The 20412-nt window shown below is 55.3% G+C and overlaps 1 protein-coding gene across 1 annotated transcript; it reads left to right on the forward strand.

The window, feature by feature from the left end:
- The first annotated feature begins 7335 nt into the window (after window positions 1-7335).
- CDR2L (cerebellar degeneration related protein 2 like) lies at window positions 7336-18612 on the forward strand. Its single transcript, XM_059998259.1, has 5 exons — window positions 7336-7814; window positions 13876-13988; window positions 14297-14445; window positions 15056-15220; window positions 16174-18612. The coding sequence occupies exons 1-5, from the start codon at window positions 7736-7738 to the stop codon at window positions 17063-17065; spliced, it is 1398 nt and encodes a 465-aa protein (XP_059854242.1). The 5' UTR covers window positions 7336-7735; the 3' UTR covers window positions 17066-18612.
- Window positions 18613-20412: the final 1800 nt, after the last annotated feature.

A 20412-nucleotide genomic window follows, 5' to 3' on the forward strand; every position in this document is an offset into this window, starting at 1 on the left:
TCTTATAAAGTTAAATATAGGGACTTCCCGGGCAGTCCAGTGGTTAAGACTCCACCTTTCAAATACAGGGGGCATGGGTTCGATCCCCGGTCGGGGAACTAAGATCCCGAGGCCAAAAATAAAAATAAAGTTAAATATACAATTACTATACAACCCAATAATCCCACTTTTGGTATCTCCCGAGGAGAAATGAAAACATATATCCACACAAAAAGCCTGTGTAATGCATATAACAATTTCATTCATAATCACCAAAACCTGGAAACAACCCAAATGTCCATCATCTGGTGAATCAACAGATTGTGGTTCATCCATAAATGGGACTAGTACTCAGCAATAAAAAGAAACAAACTACTGGTACAGGTAGCAAGAATGTGGGGAATCTCAAAATCGCTGTGTCCGGGGCTTCCCTGGTGGCGCAGTGGTTGAGAATCTATCTGCCAATGCAGGGGACGCGGGTTCGTGCCCCGGTTCGGGAAGATCCCACAGGCCGCGGAGCAACTGGGCCCGTGAGCCACAACTACTGAGCCTGCGGGTCTGGAGCCTGTGCTCCGCAACAAGAGAGGCCGCGATGGTGAGAGGCCCATGCACCGCGATGAAGAATGGCCCCTGCTTGCAGCAACTAGAGAAAGCCCATGCACAGAAACGAAGACCCAACACAGTCAAAAATAAGTAAATTTTAAAAAATTTTAAAAAAATACCGGAGTCCATGTATTTAAAAAAAAAAAAAGTGCTGTGTCAGACACAGAAGGCAACATACTGTGTTATATCATTTATATGATATTCTGGAAAAGGCAAAATATAGGGACAGAGAACAGCTCCGTGGGCTGGAGCAGGCTGAGGGGGCTGACCGTTGAGAGGGTATGAGGAGACTTTGTGGAGTGATGAAAACATTCTATGGTTTGATTGTGGTGCTGGGTCCATGACTGTATATGTTTGTCAAATTCATATAACTATACACCTAAAAGGGATGAATTTTACTGTATGTAAATTACACTTCAATAAAAAATACAAACACCAAGAGCAGGTGCTAACCGACCATTCCAAGGGATTAATTGTGAACGCTTTGGTCTTGCCCATTGTTCCGAGCCATTCCTGTGGTTTGCAACGAGCAACTCCAGGTTGCACTGACATATTATTGGTCACCCATGGACAAGTGGACAGATTAGCCAAATTGAGTTTAATCAAGGGGTGATTTAGGGAAAATTCCCTGGTGTCCAGTGGTTAGGACTCTGCGCTTCCACTGCAGGGGCATGGGTTCGATCCCTGGTCAGGGAACTGAGATCCCATATGTTGTGTGGTGCAACCAATAAATAAATAAATAAATAATTTTCAAGGGTGTCCCTCGAGAAAGAGGAGGAAGCTGCATGGCCATTTGGTACCCAGCCTGGGAATAATACATAGAGTCACTTCTACCATATTCTATTGGTAAAGCAATCAAAACCTTCCAGATTCAAGGGGAGGGGACCCACCTCTCCATGAAAGTCGTGTCAAAGAAGTTGGCGCCATGTTTGAAACTGCCACATTGTGGGCAATTCTATCCTCCACACTTCCTCCTCCCAAGCCCAATCCATCTCTCTCCTAACGTTTGTCTTTAAGTCTTCTCATCTCAGTAAATGGCATCTCCCACGTTCTCAAACGAGAAATCCAGTGTCAGCCTGATGCTTCTCCTCTTGTCAACCCCTCCTCCAGTCCATCACCAAGACTCGATGATGTCATCCCCCAGACGTATATATCACAAGTTCTACCTCCCTCATCTCTGCCGCCCTCACCTGTGCCAGGGCCCCCACCATCTCCTGTCTACCACAACCACCACTCCTGCCTCCCCTAATCTATTCTCTGCAGAGCAGCCTGAGGAATTGTAAACTGCAGCTCACAACGCTCCCCCCCCGAAAACACCTCGGAGCCCATTGTTCGGGTCAATTCTCTCTGGGTCCCACTGTGACCTCCAAGGCCCTGCATGATCTGGGCCCTGCTCCCCCTCCCCCAAGCCCACAGGTTCTGCCCACACTGGTCTTCCTTTATTTCCTCAGACCCTCTAAGCTCTTTCTTCCCGGGATCTCTGTACAAGTTGTTCCCTCTGACTGAGACATCACTCCTCCCACTCTTCACGCGGCTGTCCCCTTCTCATGCTTTAGGGTCCTATCTTAAAAGTCTCTTTCCCTGAGAGATTTCCCATCCCCAGCTGTTGTTAGTTCATCCTTCAGTGTGTTTCCTAAAACTTTTACCACCATCTTAAATGTTTTTGTCTTTTTCCTTGATTTAGGTCTGCCTCTCCTACTGAGATGCAAGCTTCATGAGAGCCAGGGCTGGGTCTGTCTCGTTCTCTACATCCCCAGCACCTAGCACTGGCCTAGCACACAGTGGATAACTGTATGAAGAGAACTCCTGGGCTATCACAGGAGATGGAACCACTTTGGGAATCCACTTCAGTCAATAGGAAAGGCACATTTTCACCCACTGTTTTTCAGATTCAGTTTTTAGTGCCTTTAGGAGCCTTTCAGGTAGGGCAAGCGGATCTGTTCTGGGGTGGAGATGGATAAAGAAGGAGGGCCAAGGAATATGATTCTGCCACTGGTTTTAGAGCATCCATTTGTTCCTTCATCAGGCACCTGCTATGTGTCGGCTGGAGTCCCTGCCCTCAAGGAGCTTTTAGTCTGCTGGGAGCGAGATGGATCCCACACAGTGGACCGAGTGCTGTGTTGCAGTGGGAGCCCAGGCAGCCAGCAGTGAGCAAATGTGCCTGGAGCTTCTCCACAGCTCTCTTAGGCCTGTGTCTCAGGCCTGACCTGCCCCCGTGACCCCCCACCAGGAAGGTAAAGTCCCTGGACAGTCTCCCCAGCACTCCCGTCAGGAGCCCCGCCAGAAGAGGGGTAGTGACAGGCAAGGAGTGGATCCTCCAGGTAAAAAAGTTACAATAATAATGATGCTAAGAGCAAACACTGAATAGTGTTCATATGGCCTAGTCACTGTTCTAAGCCCTTGGCCTGTGTTAACTCAGACCAAGAGTTTATAGCCCCTCCCAACAACCCCATGAGGAGGTATCAAAGGAGGAAAAGTAAGAATGACCCCACAGGAGGGACACCCTCAGCATAAGCATCCTAACGGTCACTGCTGATGACAGGCCTGGAGGGTTTAAACTGCAGGGATTTGGGGTAGCACTTCCTGACCGCAAGGACTTGTGAGACTCTAACATAATTCCCCTTTCAGAACAGACATTGTCTGGGACGCACTCCGATGGTGTACGGGGGGAAAGGGGGTTGGACTCCAGATGACTTCGCTCATTGAAATGTACTGAGTGCCTTTCCCTGCCAGGCGCTGACCTCAGAATGGTGGAGAGGACAGATGGGGCAAGATCATTCAGTGCAATGTAAGCCCAGCGCTAAAATCACGGGTCTGGGGACAGGGAGGGGAGCGCGGCCTGCAGGGGTGGCAGCACCCAAGATGCGCAGCGTGTGGTGTCAGTGGATGCCCCGACGGCCCAGAGGCGCGGGCTGGGCACCCTGCCCCTCCCCCAGGGTGACCCGTGTGACTGGGAGCGCCGGGACTCTCTAACGTCAGTGCTGCCTGCGCACGCGCCGTCATTTCCGGTGGGCTGGGCTGGGCTGGGCTGGGCTGGGGGTGGAGGGGGCAGCGCTCACGCTCTTCGGGGAGGGCGGTTACATCTTCAAGTCCCGGATCCTAGCTCTCCCGGGGTTCCGTACCTGTGCTTTGGTCCCAAATCCAGCATCTGGGCTTGCATTTCTCGGGAGCTCGGGTGAGAGCTCGGGGAGCGCTCCTGGTCGCCCGAGTGTGAAACTGACCCCAGGGGAATCATAGTGCCCAAGGCTGAGGGGACATCGAATCCACCGAGGCTCTGACCATCAGCCTCGAGTCTTGATGCCCCTGACAAGGAACACCACGAAATAGGTCTGCTTGACACGCAGATGAGGTACCATGCTCTGGGGGTTACCAAGGTCGGGTAGTTTATACTTCCCACCCCTGGGCTTGACTCTGCCCTGCTTAGAGGAAAGGCCAGAAATGGATCCCAGGGCGTGTTGGCTGGTAGTTCAGGGAAGCTGAGGAATTTCCTTCTTCAGAGGTAGATCTGGGGCTTCCCTGGTGGCGCAGTGGTTGAGAGTCCGCCTGCCGATGCAGGGGACGCGGGTTCGTGCCCCGGTCCGGGAAGATCCCGCATGCCGCGGAGCGGCTGGGCCCGTGAGCCATGGCCACTGAGCCTGCGCGTCCGGAGCCTGTGCTCTGCACCGGGAGAGGCCACAACAGTGAGAGGCCCGCGTACCGCAAAAAATAAAAGGTAGATCTGTTTTCCTCCTCATGGCACAGTTTAGGAAATACCAAGTCTGCCCTGAAGGCACTGGGAGTGGTCCCACTGGGCACCACTGGTGAACCAACCCAGGCAAAGGGCCCAGCACAGGCCTGGCAGATAGCAGGCACCACAGCCCTCAGCCACCCAGCCTCTACCCTCTGTCCCCTGCAGAGGGGACAGGGAGGTTCCACCAACCTGGCAGAGCCGGTTGCCCAGCTTCAGCTCACTCCCACCCCACACCAGCCTCATGAGATCCAGGGACTCCAGCCTGAATCACTCCACCCTGTGCTCAGGCAGCAATAAGAATTCAGCCTTTGTGACATTTATTTATCCCTGCCAGGCAATGCTTCTGTGGTTGGGGCAGGGAGAAGGTGTCCACAGGGAGGGAGGGTATTTTGGTCATGCTGAGGGTGTGGTCAGTGTGGTAAAGGCCAAAAGCTGAGAGATGACCCAGGAGCTGGATGTTTTCAAACATGGGGGTCTTCTAAGGCATCGCTGAAACCATCCTTAGCTGTAGGCGTTGGCGGTGACTTTTCAGGTTGAAGGGTTGCCTTTCATTGCTATCATCCTCGCTGCACAGGACGTGGCCCTCAGCCCTTTGCCTCTTCTCTCCTCTGGGGACTCCTTAAACTCCCTGGCTCCTGTGGGTACATTTCCACACAGCTGCAGAATGAAGAAATGAACGAATGGGAAGGGATTTGGTGGTTTTGGAATGTGACCAGATCCCTGTGGGACAGCCACCCAACCTGTTCGTCCCTTAGATTCATTTTGTCCCCATCTCAGTAAATGGCATCACTGTCACCCAGTTACTGAAGCCAGACGTCTAAGGCATCACTCTGATTCTTCAGTCAATTCATCTGCACATCTTAGTTCTACACCTCAAATATTTCTCATCTCGCTCCATTTCCACTACCACCAGCCTTGCGCATCACACTGTTACCTCCCTTCTAGATGATTGCAAAAGCCTCCAAACTGGTCTTCTTGTTTCCACTCTTGCCCCCCCTCCAATCCATGCTCTAAAATTGCTAGTGATATTTCACAACTGAAAACGAAAAGCCTCTTATTGGTTCTCTCTGTGTACTTGGGAACAAAAAAATATCCCAACTCCTTCCCATGGGCCTAACTCCAGTTCATCTGTCTTCTATCCTCTCCACTCCAGCTATGCTGGGCTTGCATCAGTTTCTAACATATGTCGAGCTCTTAGGGCCTTTGATCTTGCTGTCTCCTCTGCCTGGAACATCCTCCCCACAGAGCTTGGCATGGCTGGCACCATCTTATCCTTTAGGTATCAGCTTAGATGTCACCTTCTAAGGGAAGTCTTTCCTGAACCTTCCCCCCAGACTCTCTCACAGAAGCCTGTTAATTTCCTTCACAGCACATTGCAGGTTGTAATCACTTATCTATCCCCACTAGAATGTAAGCTACACGAGAGCAGAAACTACCTGTGTCTTAGCCATAGGGTGTTTTTTTCCTTCTTCTTGAGTAAACTATTCTATTAAAGTATAACATTCAGAGAAGTGCACGTAAGTATACAGGTCAATGATTTTCACAAATGAACACACCTGTGTGTAACCAACACCCAGATCAGGAAATAAAACACTCCTGGCCCCTCAGAGTTCCCCCATGTCTCCCCAAGGCCAAATACTATCCTGATTAGATTTGTTTTGCCAATTTTGAACTTTGTGTAAATGGAATCCTGATCCCCAAAGATGTCCATAACCTAATCCCCAGAATCTTTGAATATGTTACTTCACATGGCAAAAGGAATTTTGCAGTTGTGGTTAAATTAAGGATCTTGAGATGGGAGAATTATGCTGGATTATCCAGGTGGGCCCAGTGTAATCACAGGGTCTTTAAAAGTGGAAGAAGGTGGCAGGACAAGTCAGAGTGATCCAGTGTGAGAAGGGTCACCTGCTGTTGATGGCGTTCAAGATGGGAAAAGGGAGTCATGAGCCATGCAACGTGGGCAGCCTCTCTCAAAGTTGGAAGAGGCAAGGAAAGAGACCCTTCCCTGGAGCCTCCAGAAGGGAACAAAGCCTTGCAAACAACTAGATTTCAGTCTTCAAGAGCCATGTCAATCTTCTAACTTACAAAACTGTAAGATAATAAGTGTGTGTTGTTTCAAGCCACTAAATTTGGGGTAATTTGTTACAGAAACAACCGTGGCTCCTTCTCAAGAATTTCAACAACTTGTCACATGTTGATTGGGTCACTTTGGTCATTTGTGAAGTGTTGGTCAAGTCTTTTACCCACTTTTCTACTGGGCTGTTTTTCTTTTTCTTGTGGATTCGCAGGTGTTCTTTCTATATTCTGGATACAAGTCCTTTGTTTGATGTATTTGCCACATAGATTCAGAGTCGGTTATACTCAGGGTGCTTCAACAGTACCAGCACATGGTGGGGCCTAATAAAAGTGAGTTACATGTATACCTGAGTCTGAAAACTCCTTTAAGGAAAGAATGCTCGGATAAGTGACACTTATATAGTTTAATGGGTATAGTTGGGTATAGGATATGAATCCCAGGGAAAGGGAAACAGGACCTCAAAGGGAAAGGCCCAGAATGGAGGTAACAGTCAAAGTTCACCACTCCTGGAGTGAGGTTTCAGGCCACAGGCATTTAAACACAATTTCTTAAAGGTAATTTTTGATTAATTTTCATTCATTCAAAGAGTGTCCGTGGAAGGTAGCAGTAGGTCAGCCTGCTCTAGGCACTGAAGAGCCCAGCTGTGAACAAGAGTGACAAGATCCTTGCTTTCAGGAAATCTACGGGGAGAGAGAGACAACAATAGATAAACAAAATAAAATGATTTTAGGCATTGAGATGTAAACTGGAGTCGACTGTGAAGGGAAGGCGGGGTTGGTTCAGCAGCAGCCGAACCTCAACGCTGCGGAGATACCGCCCTCGGCCCCGCCTCCAGTTTTGCATACGTCTCCTGATTGGCCATCGGCGGTTGGCCCCACCCCGCGGAGCGGGCGGCTCGGGAAGCGCGGGGCGGACCCCGCCAAGATGCAGCGGCGGCTCCTGGTGTCGCCGGGCGGGCGGGGGGCAGCGCTGGCCGGAGTCGGGCAGGGGGCGCCCGCCGCGGCACCCGCTCGCTCCTAGCGCCCCAGACCTGCCGGCCGGGCTTGGGCCCTCCTTGCCGCCGTCCCGCCCGCCGTCCCCGCCCCTCCACCCTTTGTGCAGCCGCCGCCCGGTGCCCCGGGCTCTGCAGGACCCCAGCCGGGCCAGACCGCGGCAGCGAGCCAGCCCCCTGTGGGCGCCAGGCCGACGGCCGATGGCGAGGGGGCGCGGCGCGGGCGGGGGCACTGCAGCCCGAGTCCGCGACGCGGGAGGCTCGGCCCGCCTCCGCCGCATTGTCCCGGGCCCCGCGCCCCGGCCCTGAGCCGCGCCGCCGCAGCGCCCAATTGCAGCCCGCCGCCTGCGGGGCCATGCGGAGGGCCGCCAGGATGGAGGACTTCACCGCAGAGGAAGAGGAGCCCTGGTACGACCAGCAGGACCTGGAGCAGGGTGAGCAAAGGGGGCAGGAAAGCGGGGTGCGCCCCGCGACCCCTGTCCGCTTCTCCATTGTTGGGCGGTATCACCCCGGGGAGGGCTGGGCTGCACCCGGCGTGCCGGACTGAGAGAGGAGATGCGTCTGGAGAATGGGGACGTGGAGAGAGGGGACGCTGCCCGGGAAGACCCGAACCAAACACGTGAAGACCTGCAAAACTGGGGGGAGCGGTCTTCCTCTTTGCCCGAACAACAGGGGCATACTTCAGCCCGTTCGCCCACCCCGTCTTAGAGGCAGGAACTGCCCAGGCGCCCCGGGTATTGTTGGGGGGGTCTGAGAGTACTGGCTGGAAGTCTTTGGAGGTCAGGAGGTGGCTCCTTGGTTGTTTTGCTGAGAGGGGTTTTGGGGGGCCGAGGGGGGAGGAAGTTATCCCCATTCCAAATCCAGCAGCACACTTCCCTGCCAGGATTCCTGAGCTCCTAGAAAGTTTCCCCAACTCCCTTCCCCTCTACCCAGGGAGGTGATGGGGGTGCCGGCACCTTGCCGATGGAGAAGCGGAGGCTACTAGGAGTCCAATCTGCCTTCCAGAGGGAGGAGTCCCCTGGTCCTTCCCCTGCTGGCCTTCTCCCAAATGGCTCAAGGTTTGGAGGGGATCAGATTTGGGAATTCTGAGCAGTGCCCCAGATCAGAGCCTGAGTAAACAGGGAGTCACTTTCCCCTCTCTCCCATCTGAGGGCAGAGAGGGCGACTGGAAAGGGGTTGATGAGGTGGCCGAGGTGACGTCACTCCAAGTAGGGGGTGGGGCTGTTAGGACAGGAAGGAGGAGGAGGCCTAAGAGGGTCGGGGCCAGGGCCTGCTGGAGTGAGATCAAACCCAACCTCTCCTCCCAAGAAAAGTGCCTCATTCTTGGATGGTGAGAATTGGAGGCGCTAGGAAACATGTTCTAGAAGTGACCACAGTCACCCAGCAAGCCTGGTGGGTGTGGACACAGTCTGGTTCAGTGTGTGCGGACACCCTCTGCTCTGGGTCTCCATCCATGGGGCCCAGACGCCTGCCTTTGCCCTCATGTGAGGCATCTAGCCAGGTCCTGGAGCCTTTGTTTTCCGGCCCTGACCCACATCCCCACGTGGCCACATTTGCTGGTAGATGAGGCGCTGCCCTTGTGTTCAGGACCGTGGGTTAATCAGAGCCGTTGCGGGACCAGTGTAGGACGGGGGGTGGGGTGGGGGTGCTGGGCTGGACCGCACCTCTGTGTCCTAGAGGCTACCCTCAGCCTCCCTGCCTGGAGTGAAATGCCCCGTCCTGGCTGCAACAACCCCCTTCCCCATCCTGGGCAGCTACCCCCAAAACCTCACATTACACAAACACATATCAGGCTCCACTTAAATGTCAGACACTATCCTGGGAGCTGGGAGTAGTCCCAGCCCTGGCCTCCTGGGTGCACCTGAGTAGGTGGAGTTGGGCTTGGAACTGAGTGGGAGTGACAGGATGCGGTGAGAGGGCTTCATGGAAGAGGCGGGCCTAGAAGGAAAGATTGGAAGCTGAGTGCCTGGGAAGATGGCCTCTTCGGAGGCAGATGCTGATGTTGTTGCTGTCTCGTTTCATTCCCGCACCCCTAAAGGAGTCTCTGGCACTGTGCCCGGCCCAGATGTGGGAGGAAGGAGCTAGGGAGTAGGGGTGGGAGATGTGCTGCATCCGGAGAGGGAGAGAGATGTCGAGATTCCAGCTGGGCCGGGCAGCCATGCTTTGGGTCTGGGGTCGGGAATGGGCCCCACAGGCCCCTGCTTTTCTGGCCTTACTGGTCTGCAGCAGTCAGCCTTGCCTCGTAGCCTGAGTAGCAGGCAGAGCCCAGGAACGAGGAGGGAAACCAGAAATGAGACAGTCTCAGAAGACACTGGAGCTTTCCACCAGAAGCCAAACGTCTGCTTGCCGTAGGCCAGGTGCTGTGCTGAGCCTGGGACGTGATCTCCACCCTCGCAGTCTCCACAGTCCAGCAGAGGAGGCAGAAATGGGATCAGAGTAGCACCTGTGACGGAGCGACAGGGGTTCTGCAGCAGTGAGCCCCTGCGGACAGTGAGAACAGAAGTGAGGGCCTTCTGCTGTGAGACGCGTAAAGGCTTACACACCCCTCCGAGCTGTAGGGTGAAGAGGGCCCTCCCGCCCCGCCCCGGCAGTGGAAGCAGGCCGGCAGTCTAAGTGGAGGGGGTGCCTGTACCGAGGCACAGAGCCATGCGAAAAGACCACACATGACTGCAAAGTAGGAATTATCTGGAGTGCCGGGGTGGGAGTCAGAGGAAGTCCCAGGCACAGCTGCTGCGGCACCCCATGGGGACTGGCACGGAAGGCTGGATGGTGGGGTGAACGCGGACCAAAGGCCAGACACGTGGGGGATCGGGTGCCTGTTCCTTCCCCCTTCCCCACACCCGCTCCCCAAATTCTCTCCCGCCCAGCTGCCCCCCTCTGAGTGTCCCAAGACATGGTTTTTCTCAGCTAGCCCCAACTCCCCTGAGGACGGGCCCCAACTTTACTTTCAGATGCTTGGCCATCAAGCTCCTGGTTGACTTTGATGCTGCTCCGTCCCAGTGGAGGCAGGCATCTGGGACAAACAGGGTCCTCCTTTCTCACTGTGTTCCCTCTGCCCACTGTCACCAGCACCAGTAAAAATAGAAAAAACCATTAATTATTAAGCACTGGCACTCTCTCTCTGCCTGCCTCCCTCCCCCACCTTGGACGAGGTGTGGCCGGCCCTGTGGGTACCTCTTTCCAGGCTGAGAGATGACTGCTGAGTCACAGAATTGAGGTCCTGGGCTCCTGACCTTGAGTCTCAGCCTCAGGGGAGAACTCTGACATGGCGAGGGGAGGGAGGTGACCGGACCCCAATTCTGCGCACCCAGGGTTCCTGACTTTGGTGCCCCGGAGGTTGTGAACAGGACCCCTGCAGCCCTGCCAGGTGGTAGCTGGCCTCCTTCTGCCCCCTTTGTCTTTGTCTTTTCTTCCCTATGTCTGTCCTCTGTCCTTTCCCTACCTCTCTTCTCTGGAGTCTAGGGGGTCCCACCCTGACCCCAACCAGGAGGGGCAGTAGGATTTCAGGATTTCTCTTCAAAGACATCCCCTGGCTCCCAGCCATTCTCTCTAGGGCTCTGGGGCATTGCTCCTGGGCGACACCTCTGCTGGCATTCAGAGGGCAAAACTGCTGCAGCCCACTGCAGGAGACCCCAGAAAATGCTGGGGTCCAGGCAGAGGAGATGCCAGTTCAGACTCAGTACCTTCCCTGGCCTGGTCCAGTGTAACCATTAATCTGGCTGTGACAGGCTGTTCATTACTCCAGATTCCACTTCTGGCTTAGCCAGCTCTCCCGTCCGCCCACTCCCAAGACTCCCTCCCCCTGTGGTCCAGAGGGAGCTGCACCCTCCCCGAAGCCAAAGCCGTGCCCAGCCCTCATCTAGCTGGTGTCCGTTCCCCAGCACTTGGCTCTACTCAGCTCCCTGCCCTGCAGCTTCTAGACTTCTCTCATGATCCCTCCTGGCAGCTCGGACCAGCTTAGCTTGCATTTGTGATCCCATTTCCCTGAGACAGTCTCTGGGATTCTCCCCAAGCCGCTTCTATTGTGTTCCCTTCCTGCATCTCGCATCTCGGAATCGCTAAGCGGCCCGGGTCACATTCGCTGCCTTCAATATCCCCGGTTTACAGTATGACTTGCAGTATGACAGCTGCCCCAGCCCAACCCACTGGCAGTAGGAATACACACACAGCTCAGATGCTCACCTGGAAGGAAGAGCATAAAGTGCAGTTGTTCTTGGCCTTTCCTCACTCTGCCTCTGACCTTGGACTCAAGGTTAAGTTTCAGGGCCTTCATGCAGGCCACCCACAGAGCCTGTCCTCCCACGCCAGTGCAGGAGGCAGCATCCCTAGCAGCGGCCTCGTCACAGACGACCTGACAGTTCCCAAGGGTAAAAAAAAAGTTAGCGTGACCGTCTGTTCTTTTTCACGTATACATGAATTACTTGATAGCTTTGTGGATGAGCCAAATGTCCGCCATCCCATTACAGGGAGCAGGAAGCTGGCGTGCCTCCCTCATCACGAACTAGGGGTGGTCTTGCTGAATTTCCACCAAGCACACAACCTAAGTTGATCTGACCTCCTCTTTGAGACCACAATCTGATCCTAGGCTTCCCTTAGACATATATTTATATATTTAAATATAAATAATAGTATATTTACAAACATATTAAAATTTTTTTTCTTTTTTAAATTTTTATTGGCGTATAGTTGATTGACAATGTTGTGTTAGTTGCTGCTCTACAACAAAGTGAATCAGTTATACCTGTGCATATATCTACTCTTTTTTAGATTCTTTTCCCATATAGGTCATTACAGAGTATTGCATAGAGTTCCCTGTGCTATCCGGTAGGTCCTTACTAGTTATCTATTTTATATATTACCCTTTGCTTCTAAAAGGAGTTAGGCCTATGTATGGGGAAATACCCACCCCAAATGTCTAGGTACCCTCGACCAACTTCAGACCCACTGAGAGAATTTTTAGGGATGCCAGCACCTGCCATTCCCTTCTAACCCCTCCCCTTCCCCACGATACAGCCCCCTAAAGACAGGCCAGGTTCCCTCCCGACCTCTCTGATAGGTGTTCATTTACCTTTGGCTGGGATTGGGGAGAGGAGGTTCCGGTCCCACAGGGTACAAGAATCGGGGCTACTGGGGGAAGAGGTTGGTTTTGCTGCCCAGGGAAAGGAGAAGATTTTGGAGAGGGGCGTGTGTCACTAGGACCAAATGGTACCCAACTGGGGTGAGGAGATGTGAATTCTGCTTCCAATGTGGCTATAACCCAGGTAATGAAACCTCGGGTTTCATTCTTTCCTCTTCAACCTGTCATCCATAGAATAAGGAGGTTGGGCCAGAGCTTTTTTTTTAATATTTATTTTTATTGCACCATTTTTTACTTTCCTGTTTTCTCTCTCTCTTTTTTCTTTTTTAATATATTTATTTATTGGCTGCGTTGGGTCTTCGTTGCTGCGCGCAAGCTTTCTCCAGTTGCAAGCGGGGGCTACTCTTTGTTGCGGTGCGCGGGCTTCTCATTGCGTTGGCTTCTCTTGCTGCGGAACACAGGCTCTAGGTGCGCAGGCTTCAGTAGTTGTGACATGTGGGCTCGGTAGTTGTGGCTCGCTGACTCTAGAGCGCAGGCTCAGTAGTTGTGGCACGTGGACTTAGTTGCTCCGGGGCATGTGGGATCTTCCCAGTCAAGGGATCGAACCCGTGTCCCCTGCATTGGCAGACGGATTAACCACTGTGCCACCCGGGGAGTCCTGGGCCAAAGAGCCCTGAAGCCATGTCCAGTTCTAACACCCAGCAAGCCCTTCTGCCCCTCCCCCTCTCAGTAAGCTCCAGCCGCCCTTCCAAACCCAACTCCAAGGCTGCTCATTGCCTGAGATTCCCACTGTCCCCTGCGTGAACTCTCCTTTACCTGTCATCCCAGGGCACTTTGCCCCTATGTCTGCTGATGCTCTTATCACATTCCACTCACTCATTCTTTCAGAAAAGATTTCTTATTCACCTGCTCTATGCCAGGTATTGTTCTAGGTCCTGGGAATATCAGTGACCGAAACAGGCAGGATCCCTGCCCTGTAAGCTTACAATTTAGTCAAGGGAGACGAACAAGATAAGGGTCCAAACTGTTTGGTAAATTGGTGGTGATATGAGCTCAGGAGAAAAATGAAGCAGGGAGGGAGTGGGGCGTGGGGGAGGGTGCAGTTTTGAGGTCAGTGAGGTCAATGTCTGAGGAAGGCCTCCTGGAGAAGGTGACATTAAAGGCAGAGAGGGGTGAGCCCTGGGAGTGTCTGGGGAGAGGACATTCCAGGCAGAAGTGACAGCCAATGCACAGGCTTAGCTTGTGGCTTACATCCCCTTCCAGGCCTGGAGTCTCCCCAGGGGTGGCCCCTGGGTCCTGGTTCTCTCAGGGTCCCCAGAGGCCCAGCCCAGAATGAGTGCTCAGAACAGGAATGGCGGGGGTCCTCCAACTTCATTCTCAGCTGCTCATATCCCCCCCCCCACCCCCTCCCCCCCAAGACTTGCACTTAGCTGCGGAGCTGGGGAAGACGCTGCTGGAGAGGAACAAGGAGCTGGAGCAGTCTCTGCAGCAGATGTACTCCACCAACGAGGAGCAAGTGCAGGAGATTGAGGTGAGGGGCCACACGGGCCCTGCACAGGCTCCGCCACCCATCAAGGACCCGTTGGCCCGTGTGTACCTTTGTGCAGCTTAGGAAAAGGTGCCCTCTTAGCAGGCCCAGGCTCGGCCCAACAGCCTTGTGCAGTTCACAACCTGCACAACTGTCCCAGGCAGCCCTATTGCACCACCATCTTGACACCTCCCTCTGCTGCAGACGAATACCCCAAAGCAAACCTGTTCCTAGAAGTGGGAGGAGGGCCCAGGCGGAGACATTTTCCCCAACCCAGTTCTGAAAGGTTACTCACCCACCCCCACCCCCAGTACCTGACCAAACAGCTGGACACGCTGCGGCACGTAAATGATCAGCACGCCAAAGTGTACGAACAGCTGGACCTGGCGGCCCGAGACCTGGAGCTGACCAACCAGAAGCTGGTGCTGGAGAGTAAGGCTGCCCAGCAGAAGATCCATGGGTGAGGGCCGGGTGGAGGGCTGGGAGCCGGGGGCTGGGGATGGCCAAGGAGAGGCCCAGGGCTGGGTGTACATGTGTGCGTATTGACCAGTGGGTGTGACTCAGTCTCCTTCTTTCAGAAGCCCCGGTCTGGGAACCCGGGATGGTAGTGAGTTTGTCCTTGTCGATTTGGGCTGGCTTAACATTCAGGACACAAACCTTCTTTAAGCACGAGCTACACACCAGGCTCTGTTTTAGGCACTGGGGAATACAGTGATGGGGATGCAAAGACACTGTCCCGCCCTCTGGGAGGGAAGGCAGACACGTAAATATTTTATTGCAAAATATTTTATTTTATAGGGTGATAAGTGATTAGATGGGTGTACAAGGAACCGAGGAGACACGGAGGAGAAATGGTCAGCTCGGCCTGGTCACCTCGGGAGGTGGGGGAAAAGAGTGGGTCCTTGGGCGTACGTACAAGGAGTTCCCTGTCTGACCTCAACACCGGGCAGCATGGCTCAAGGTCACCTGTTTGTCCCCCACCCCCAAGTCCCCCTAGGGCTGCAGTGAGGAGGGCTGGCCCCGTCCCCTTAAAGTCCCTCCCATGCGTGTGTCCCCCACCCCATCCCCAGGCTGACAGAGACCATCGAGCGCCTGCAGACCCAGGTGGAGGAGCTGCAGGCCCAGGTGGAGCAGCTGCGGGACCTGGAGCAACTGCGAGTGCGGCGGGAGAAGCGAGAGCGCCGGCGCACCATCCACACCTTCCCCTGCCTCAAGGAGCTGTGCGCCAGCCCCCGGTAGGTGAGGGGAGGTGAGGTGGACCCTGGACCGTGTCTCCGAGTGCCCGGGGCTGCCAACCACGGCAGGGAAGGGCGGGGAGGCGCCCCGCAGCAGGTGGGAAGGAGAGCTGCCGCATTGTCCAGGCTATTGGAGGGGCTGCTCCCGTTGCTACGACAGTCAGCAGCTGGCTCCTGTGAGCACTGGCCGTGTGCCCACCGCTCTGCTAAGTGATTTAATTCTCACGGCAGTACCTTAAGGTGTGATTTATCGTCCCCACTACTCAGAGGAGGAAATTGAAACTCCGAGATCATGTGTCTTATCCAAGGTCACCTGTTTGTTTAGTAAGCCAGAATTCTCACCCAGGAGGGGTTAACAACTCTACCTTTCAGTTCTCATTAAGTCTTTTGAGTAGGATGACTCCCTAATGTAAGAATACTGCACACACGGTGTATTTAGTGGGTGTTTCAATAAAGGTCCTGGCAAGAGACAGATAGCCTCCGCCCAGAGTAACTGAGCAGTGCTTAATAAAGAGGTGTGGGCAAGGTGCGGGGAAACCAGGGGGACACTGCAGCACCCTGGGGTTGCAGTAGCAAGGAGCTGTTACCATCCTGAGGCCTGAAGGGACCAGGAGAAGGGAGGTTACTGGAACCTAGAAGGCAGGGAGAGCGCTGTCTGGCCTGCAGTAACCAGGGAAGGAGCCCAGGAGGAGACATTCCCCGTGACCTCCCTCTGCCCCCATCCCCCTGGCCCTCCTGCCAGTGCCTCCCATTGGCTGAACCCAAGAGAGAGCCAGGAAACCTGGCGGAAGCTAAGGGCAACCTCCCAGGGCAGAGAACAGGGGTAGAAAGGCCGAGAGCGACTCTAGGTGGGGCAGCCCATCCAACCCCGTCGGGGAGAGAGATGCGGCTGGGCTCCCGGGGCCTTGGCCGTGCCCACCGCCCTCTGCCCACCTGCCCCTGCTCCCTCCCAGGTGCGAGGATGCCTTCCGCCTGCACAGTTCCTCCCTGGAGCTGGGCCCGCGGCCGCTGGAGCAGGAGAACGAGCGGCTGCAGACCTTGGTGGGAGTGCTGCGCTCCCAGGTGAGCCAGGAGCGGCAGCGCCAGCAGCGGGCTGAGCACGAGTACGCGGTGGTGCTGCAGGAGTACTCAGAGCTGGAGCGGCGGCTGTGCGAGATGGAGGGCTGCCGCCTCCGTGTGCAGGAGCTGGAGGCTGAGCTGCTGGAGCTGCAGCAGATGAAGCAGGCGAAGACCTACCTGCTGGGCCGGGAGGACCACCTGGCCGAGGCCCTGCTGGCGCCCCTCACCCAGGCACCTGAAGCCGACGACCCCCAGCCGGGCAGCGGGGACGACTCGGGCGCCCAGGACGGGGTCTCCTCTCCGGCCGCGTCCCCGGGCCACACCGTGCGCAAGAGCTGCAGCGACACGGCACTCAACGCCATCGTGGCCAAAGACCCGGCCGGCCGGCACGTGGGCACCCTCACGCTGCACGCCAACAGCGTGCGCAAGCGGGGCATGTCCATCCTGCGCGAGGTGGATGAGCAGTACCACGCGCTGCTGGAGAAGTACGAGGAGCTGCTGAGCAAGTGCCGGCAGCACGGGGCGGGGGTGCGGCACGCGGGCGTGCAGACCTCGCGGCCCATCTCCCGGGACAGCTCGTGGAAGGACCTGCGGGGCAGCGAGGAGGGCCAGGGGGAGGCCAAGGTGGGCGAGAAGAGCCTGAGCCAGCACGTGGAGGCCGTGGACAAGCGGCTGGAGCAGAGCCAGCCCGAGTACAAGGCGCTCTTCAAGGAGATCTTCTCCAGGATCCAGAAGACCAAGGCCGACATCAACGCCACCAAAGTCAAGACGCACAGCGGCAAGTGAAGGTTCCCCGGCCAGTGGCCTCCCCCAGGATCAGGCCGTGGGGTCCCTCTCACCTGGGCTGTGCAGCCTCTGGTGAGAGAGGGAGCCCTTTAGCAGCAATACACCCCAGAGGGAGGCTGCTCTCTGACCCAGGGAGCATGCGGGGGACACCCGTTCCCTGCTGACGGGGGAGGCGGTCAACACCTCTTGCCTCCCAGGACCCTCCACCACCCCGCGCCAGCCCAAAGGCACAGCCGAGAGTCTGCAAGCCAAATGTCCCCACTGCCCGCTCTCCCAGCCCCCACTCCCCGCTCTCCCAGCCCCCACTCCCCGCTCTCCCAGCCCCCACTCCCCGCTCTCCCAGACCCGACTCCCTGACCCTGGGCCTTGCTCTCAGATTTGTAGCCAGGCTTCTGAAAGCCATTCTGGACCAGTTGGCTTTCTTTTTTCAAAGTTCCATTATTTTTATTTTTTTGAGAGTTTTTTTTGCAAGGCAGGGTCTCCCTGACCCCTCGCCACAACTGAAAACACTTGAAGGGGGACCCCAGAGCCAGCTGTTGCAGGTTCCAGGGGTCTCCTGGACCATCCACTGCTTCTCCAGCTGTGACACACTGTTATTCCCTTAGCACCAGCTGTCCCACCTCGAGGGTCCTGACCAGGTCAGAGACAGCCCCTGCCATGCAGAGCAGAAAGCCTGAGCCAGGCCCGAGTGGCCTGACTCCAGCCCTGGTGAGGGCGGGCTTCTCCCTGGAGATCCTCAGCCCACTGCAGATCTGTAGCCAATCAACTCAGAGCCAGCCTCCCCGGGTTCCAGCCCTGGAAATGCCTTCTGGGTATCAAGCCTTCCAGGGGTCTGGGCAGTGGGAGCCCCCTATCTCTGCATGCCTCCTCTGACTCACCGAGCTTGGCCTCTGCCTGTCCCCATCTCAGGGACCATGATGTGTCTCATTCACTCCCCTGCTCCCCCCAGGCCCACCCCACCGCAGGTCATGCCTGCCACCCCCAGAATGTCCTGGATGTGTGCCACCAGCCCATGGTCCCAGCGTCCTCCCTTGGCCCCCTTTACTGGGGCCTGCCCAAGAGTCTCACCCCACACTGGGAAATGGGACCAGATGGGGAACATGTCTCCTCCTTCCCATACAATGCCTGCTTTTGAGGACCCAGCTGGGTCAGGGGTTTAGTCTTTTGTTAAGGCTTCAGAAGGTCCAGCTTCAGCTAAGAGCTTCAGCTAAGAGATGCCCAGGTCCCCCGTTTGCCCTGAGAAATTCTTCAGGGCTCCCAGTTCCTTCTTCCTGAGACCCTAGAAATCAGAGGAGCCATACAACGCAGTGGAAGTCAGTAGCCCCGGCCTCTGTGCTGGGAGCCCAGTGGGGAACCTTCATGCCTTACTTGTTTCTAAGGGGTAAAGGGGTTTTCTTAACAAGCCTGCCCAACCCCCCTGGAGGCGCCACCCTGCTTTCCAGGCGGCACTGTGATGAGAGTTGTCAGCTGGTCCTTCCATTCACACATCTTGGAACCTTTGGTCCGTTGGAGCTGGGCAGCTCCCAGCCATCCGTGTGTCTCCGGCACCTAGGGTGGAGGGGGTGGGGTGGGATGGGACGGGTGGGGGAAGGGCTTCTGCCTGTTTGCTCCCCGGTTCTGTAGCTGCTGACCAGCGTCATCTTCGAAGTATACATGAGAGAAATATATTTACAAATGCTTTATTCTCTTCTTTAATAAAAAACGCACCAGTAATCTAAAGCCAGAAATGGAGCCATGGTCCTGTCTCTGTGCACCTCATACACCCGCCTCCCATCACACAGCTATCTATGGGGGGGAGGGGCACAGCCTGAGCTTCACCACCCCCGTGATTGGCAGCCAAACAGCTCTAAGTAGCAGAATCTTGGAAGTTTCCATATTTGTTGAGTACCAGCTAGGCCGGTCACGTGGCCTTGCAGGGTACCCCGTGGGGTGGACCCTCCTTGCTGTACTGATTTTGAAATCCCTCCTCCCAACCCACACCTGCTTTGTGGTTCACCAGCTTTGTTGCTCTGCGGCATGTGGGATCTTCCAGGACCAGGGCTCGAACCCGTGTCCCCTGCATCGGCAGGCGGATTCTTAACCACTGTGCCAACAGGGAAGGCTTCCTTTGCCTTTTAAATCACCCTGGCCTTCAGCAACCTCATGAGGCAGCGGTAAAATCTCTGTTTTACTGATGGGGATCCTGAGGCTTAGAGGTTAAGTTAGTAATTCAAAATCACATAGAGGGGTTTCCCTGGTGGCGCAGTGGTTGAGAGTCCGCCTGCCGATGCAGGGGACATGGGTTCGTGCCCCGGTCCAAGAAGATCCCACGTGCCGCAGAGCGGCTGGGCCCGGGAGCCATGACCGCTGAGCCTGCGCGTCCGGAGCCTGTGCACTGCAACGGGAGAGGCCACAGCAGTGAGAGGCCCGCATACCGGAAAAAAAAAAAAAATCACATAGAAATAGTCGAACCCAGACCTGATCAATCCCATTGTGTGATACTGCATGTTCCCTACCTCCACGTAATGTTGAGTTTTAAGAGCCAGTCTGACCTAGGGCACTCCAGAAAAGAAGAAAGGAAAATCCTGTGGACCCCCTCTACATGGGGGTGGTACCCCAACTCACAGCTATAGAGAAGGCCTGGTGTCTGCAAGCTCCTGAGCTACCAGAAATGGCTTGATGATCCTTTATCTTTTCTTCCCCTCTTCTCGCCCCTATGCGTGTCCCCTTCTGAAGCACCCATTCAACCTATGGAGAACCAGAGAAGGGAAGAAGGTTGGCCTCAGCCTTCAGTGCCCCCTTTTTAAGGGAACAGGTGGCACCTCTCAGGACTGTTTCTCCCAGAAGGGCCTCTGTGCTGGATGGTTCTTGGCAGCAGCAGGTGAAAGGAGCTTGCCAGCTGCTCCTCTATCCACCACAGGGTAGCTTGTTCCATTCTCTCCTCTACCCCCTCCTCTCCCAGAATCCAGGCCACCAGATGGCCTGAGCAGGCTGTTTATTTGGGGCCATGGAAACCTACAGCTTCCTTTTCCTATCACTCTGGGTCAGGCGCAGAGCTGGAACCCAGCCTCAGAGCAGTGATGCCATGGGATGGTGGTTTTATTCGTAATCCCTGAGCCGTCAACCTGGGCAAGTCCCTGGCTTTGCTCCCCTGAGCAGCTTTTTCCAGTCACCATGGAGACGCCTCTGTTCCCTCTGAGGTCATGGGATTAAGTCAGACGGGGAGGGTCCCAGGAGACTCCCTTTAAAGCCTAGAGCCCCCAAAGCGCATGTCAATTGCCATTCCCTTCCTAGTCTGGGTTTGCAAAGCCAGTGCTTGGGAAGTATTGTTTTCCCTCCTAAAGAATTTGCCTTTATCCATGAGGCTA

The sequence above is a fragment of the Delphinus delphis genome, chromosome 19 (assembly GCF_949987515.2).
Source record: "Delphinus delphis chromosome 19, mDelDel1.2, whole genome shotgun sequence".
Lineage (NCBI taxonomy): Eukaryota > Metazoa > Chordata > Mammalia > Artiodactyla > Delphinidae > Delphinus > Delphinus delphis.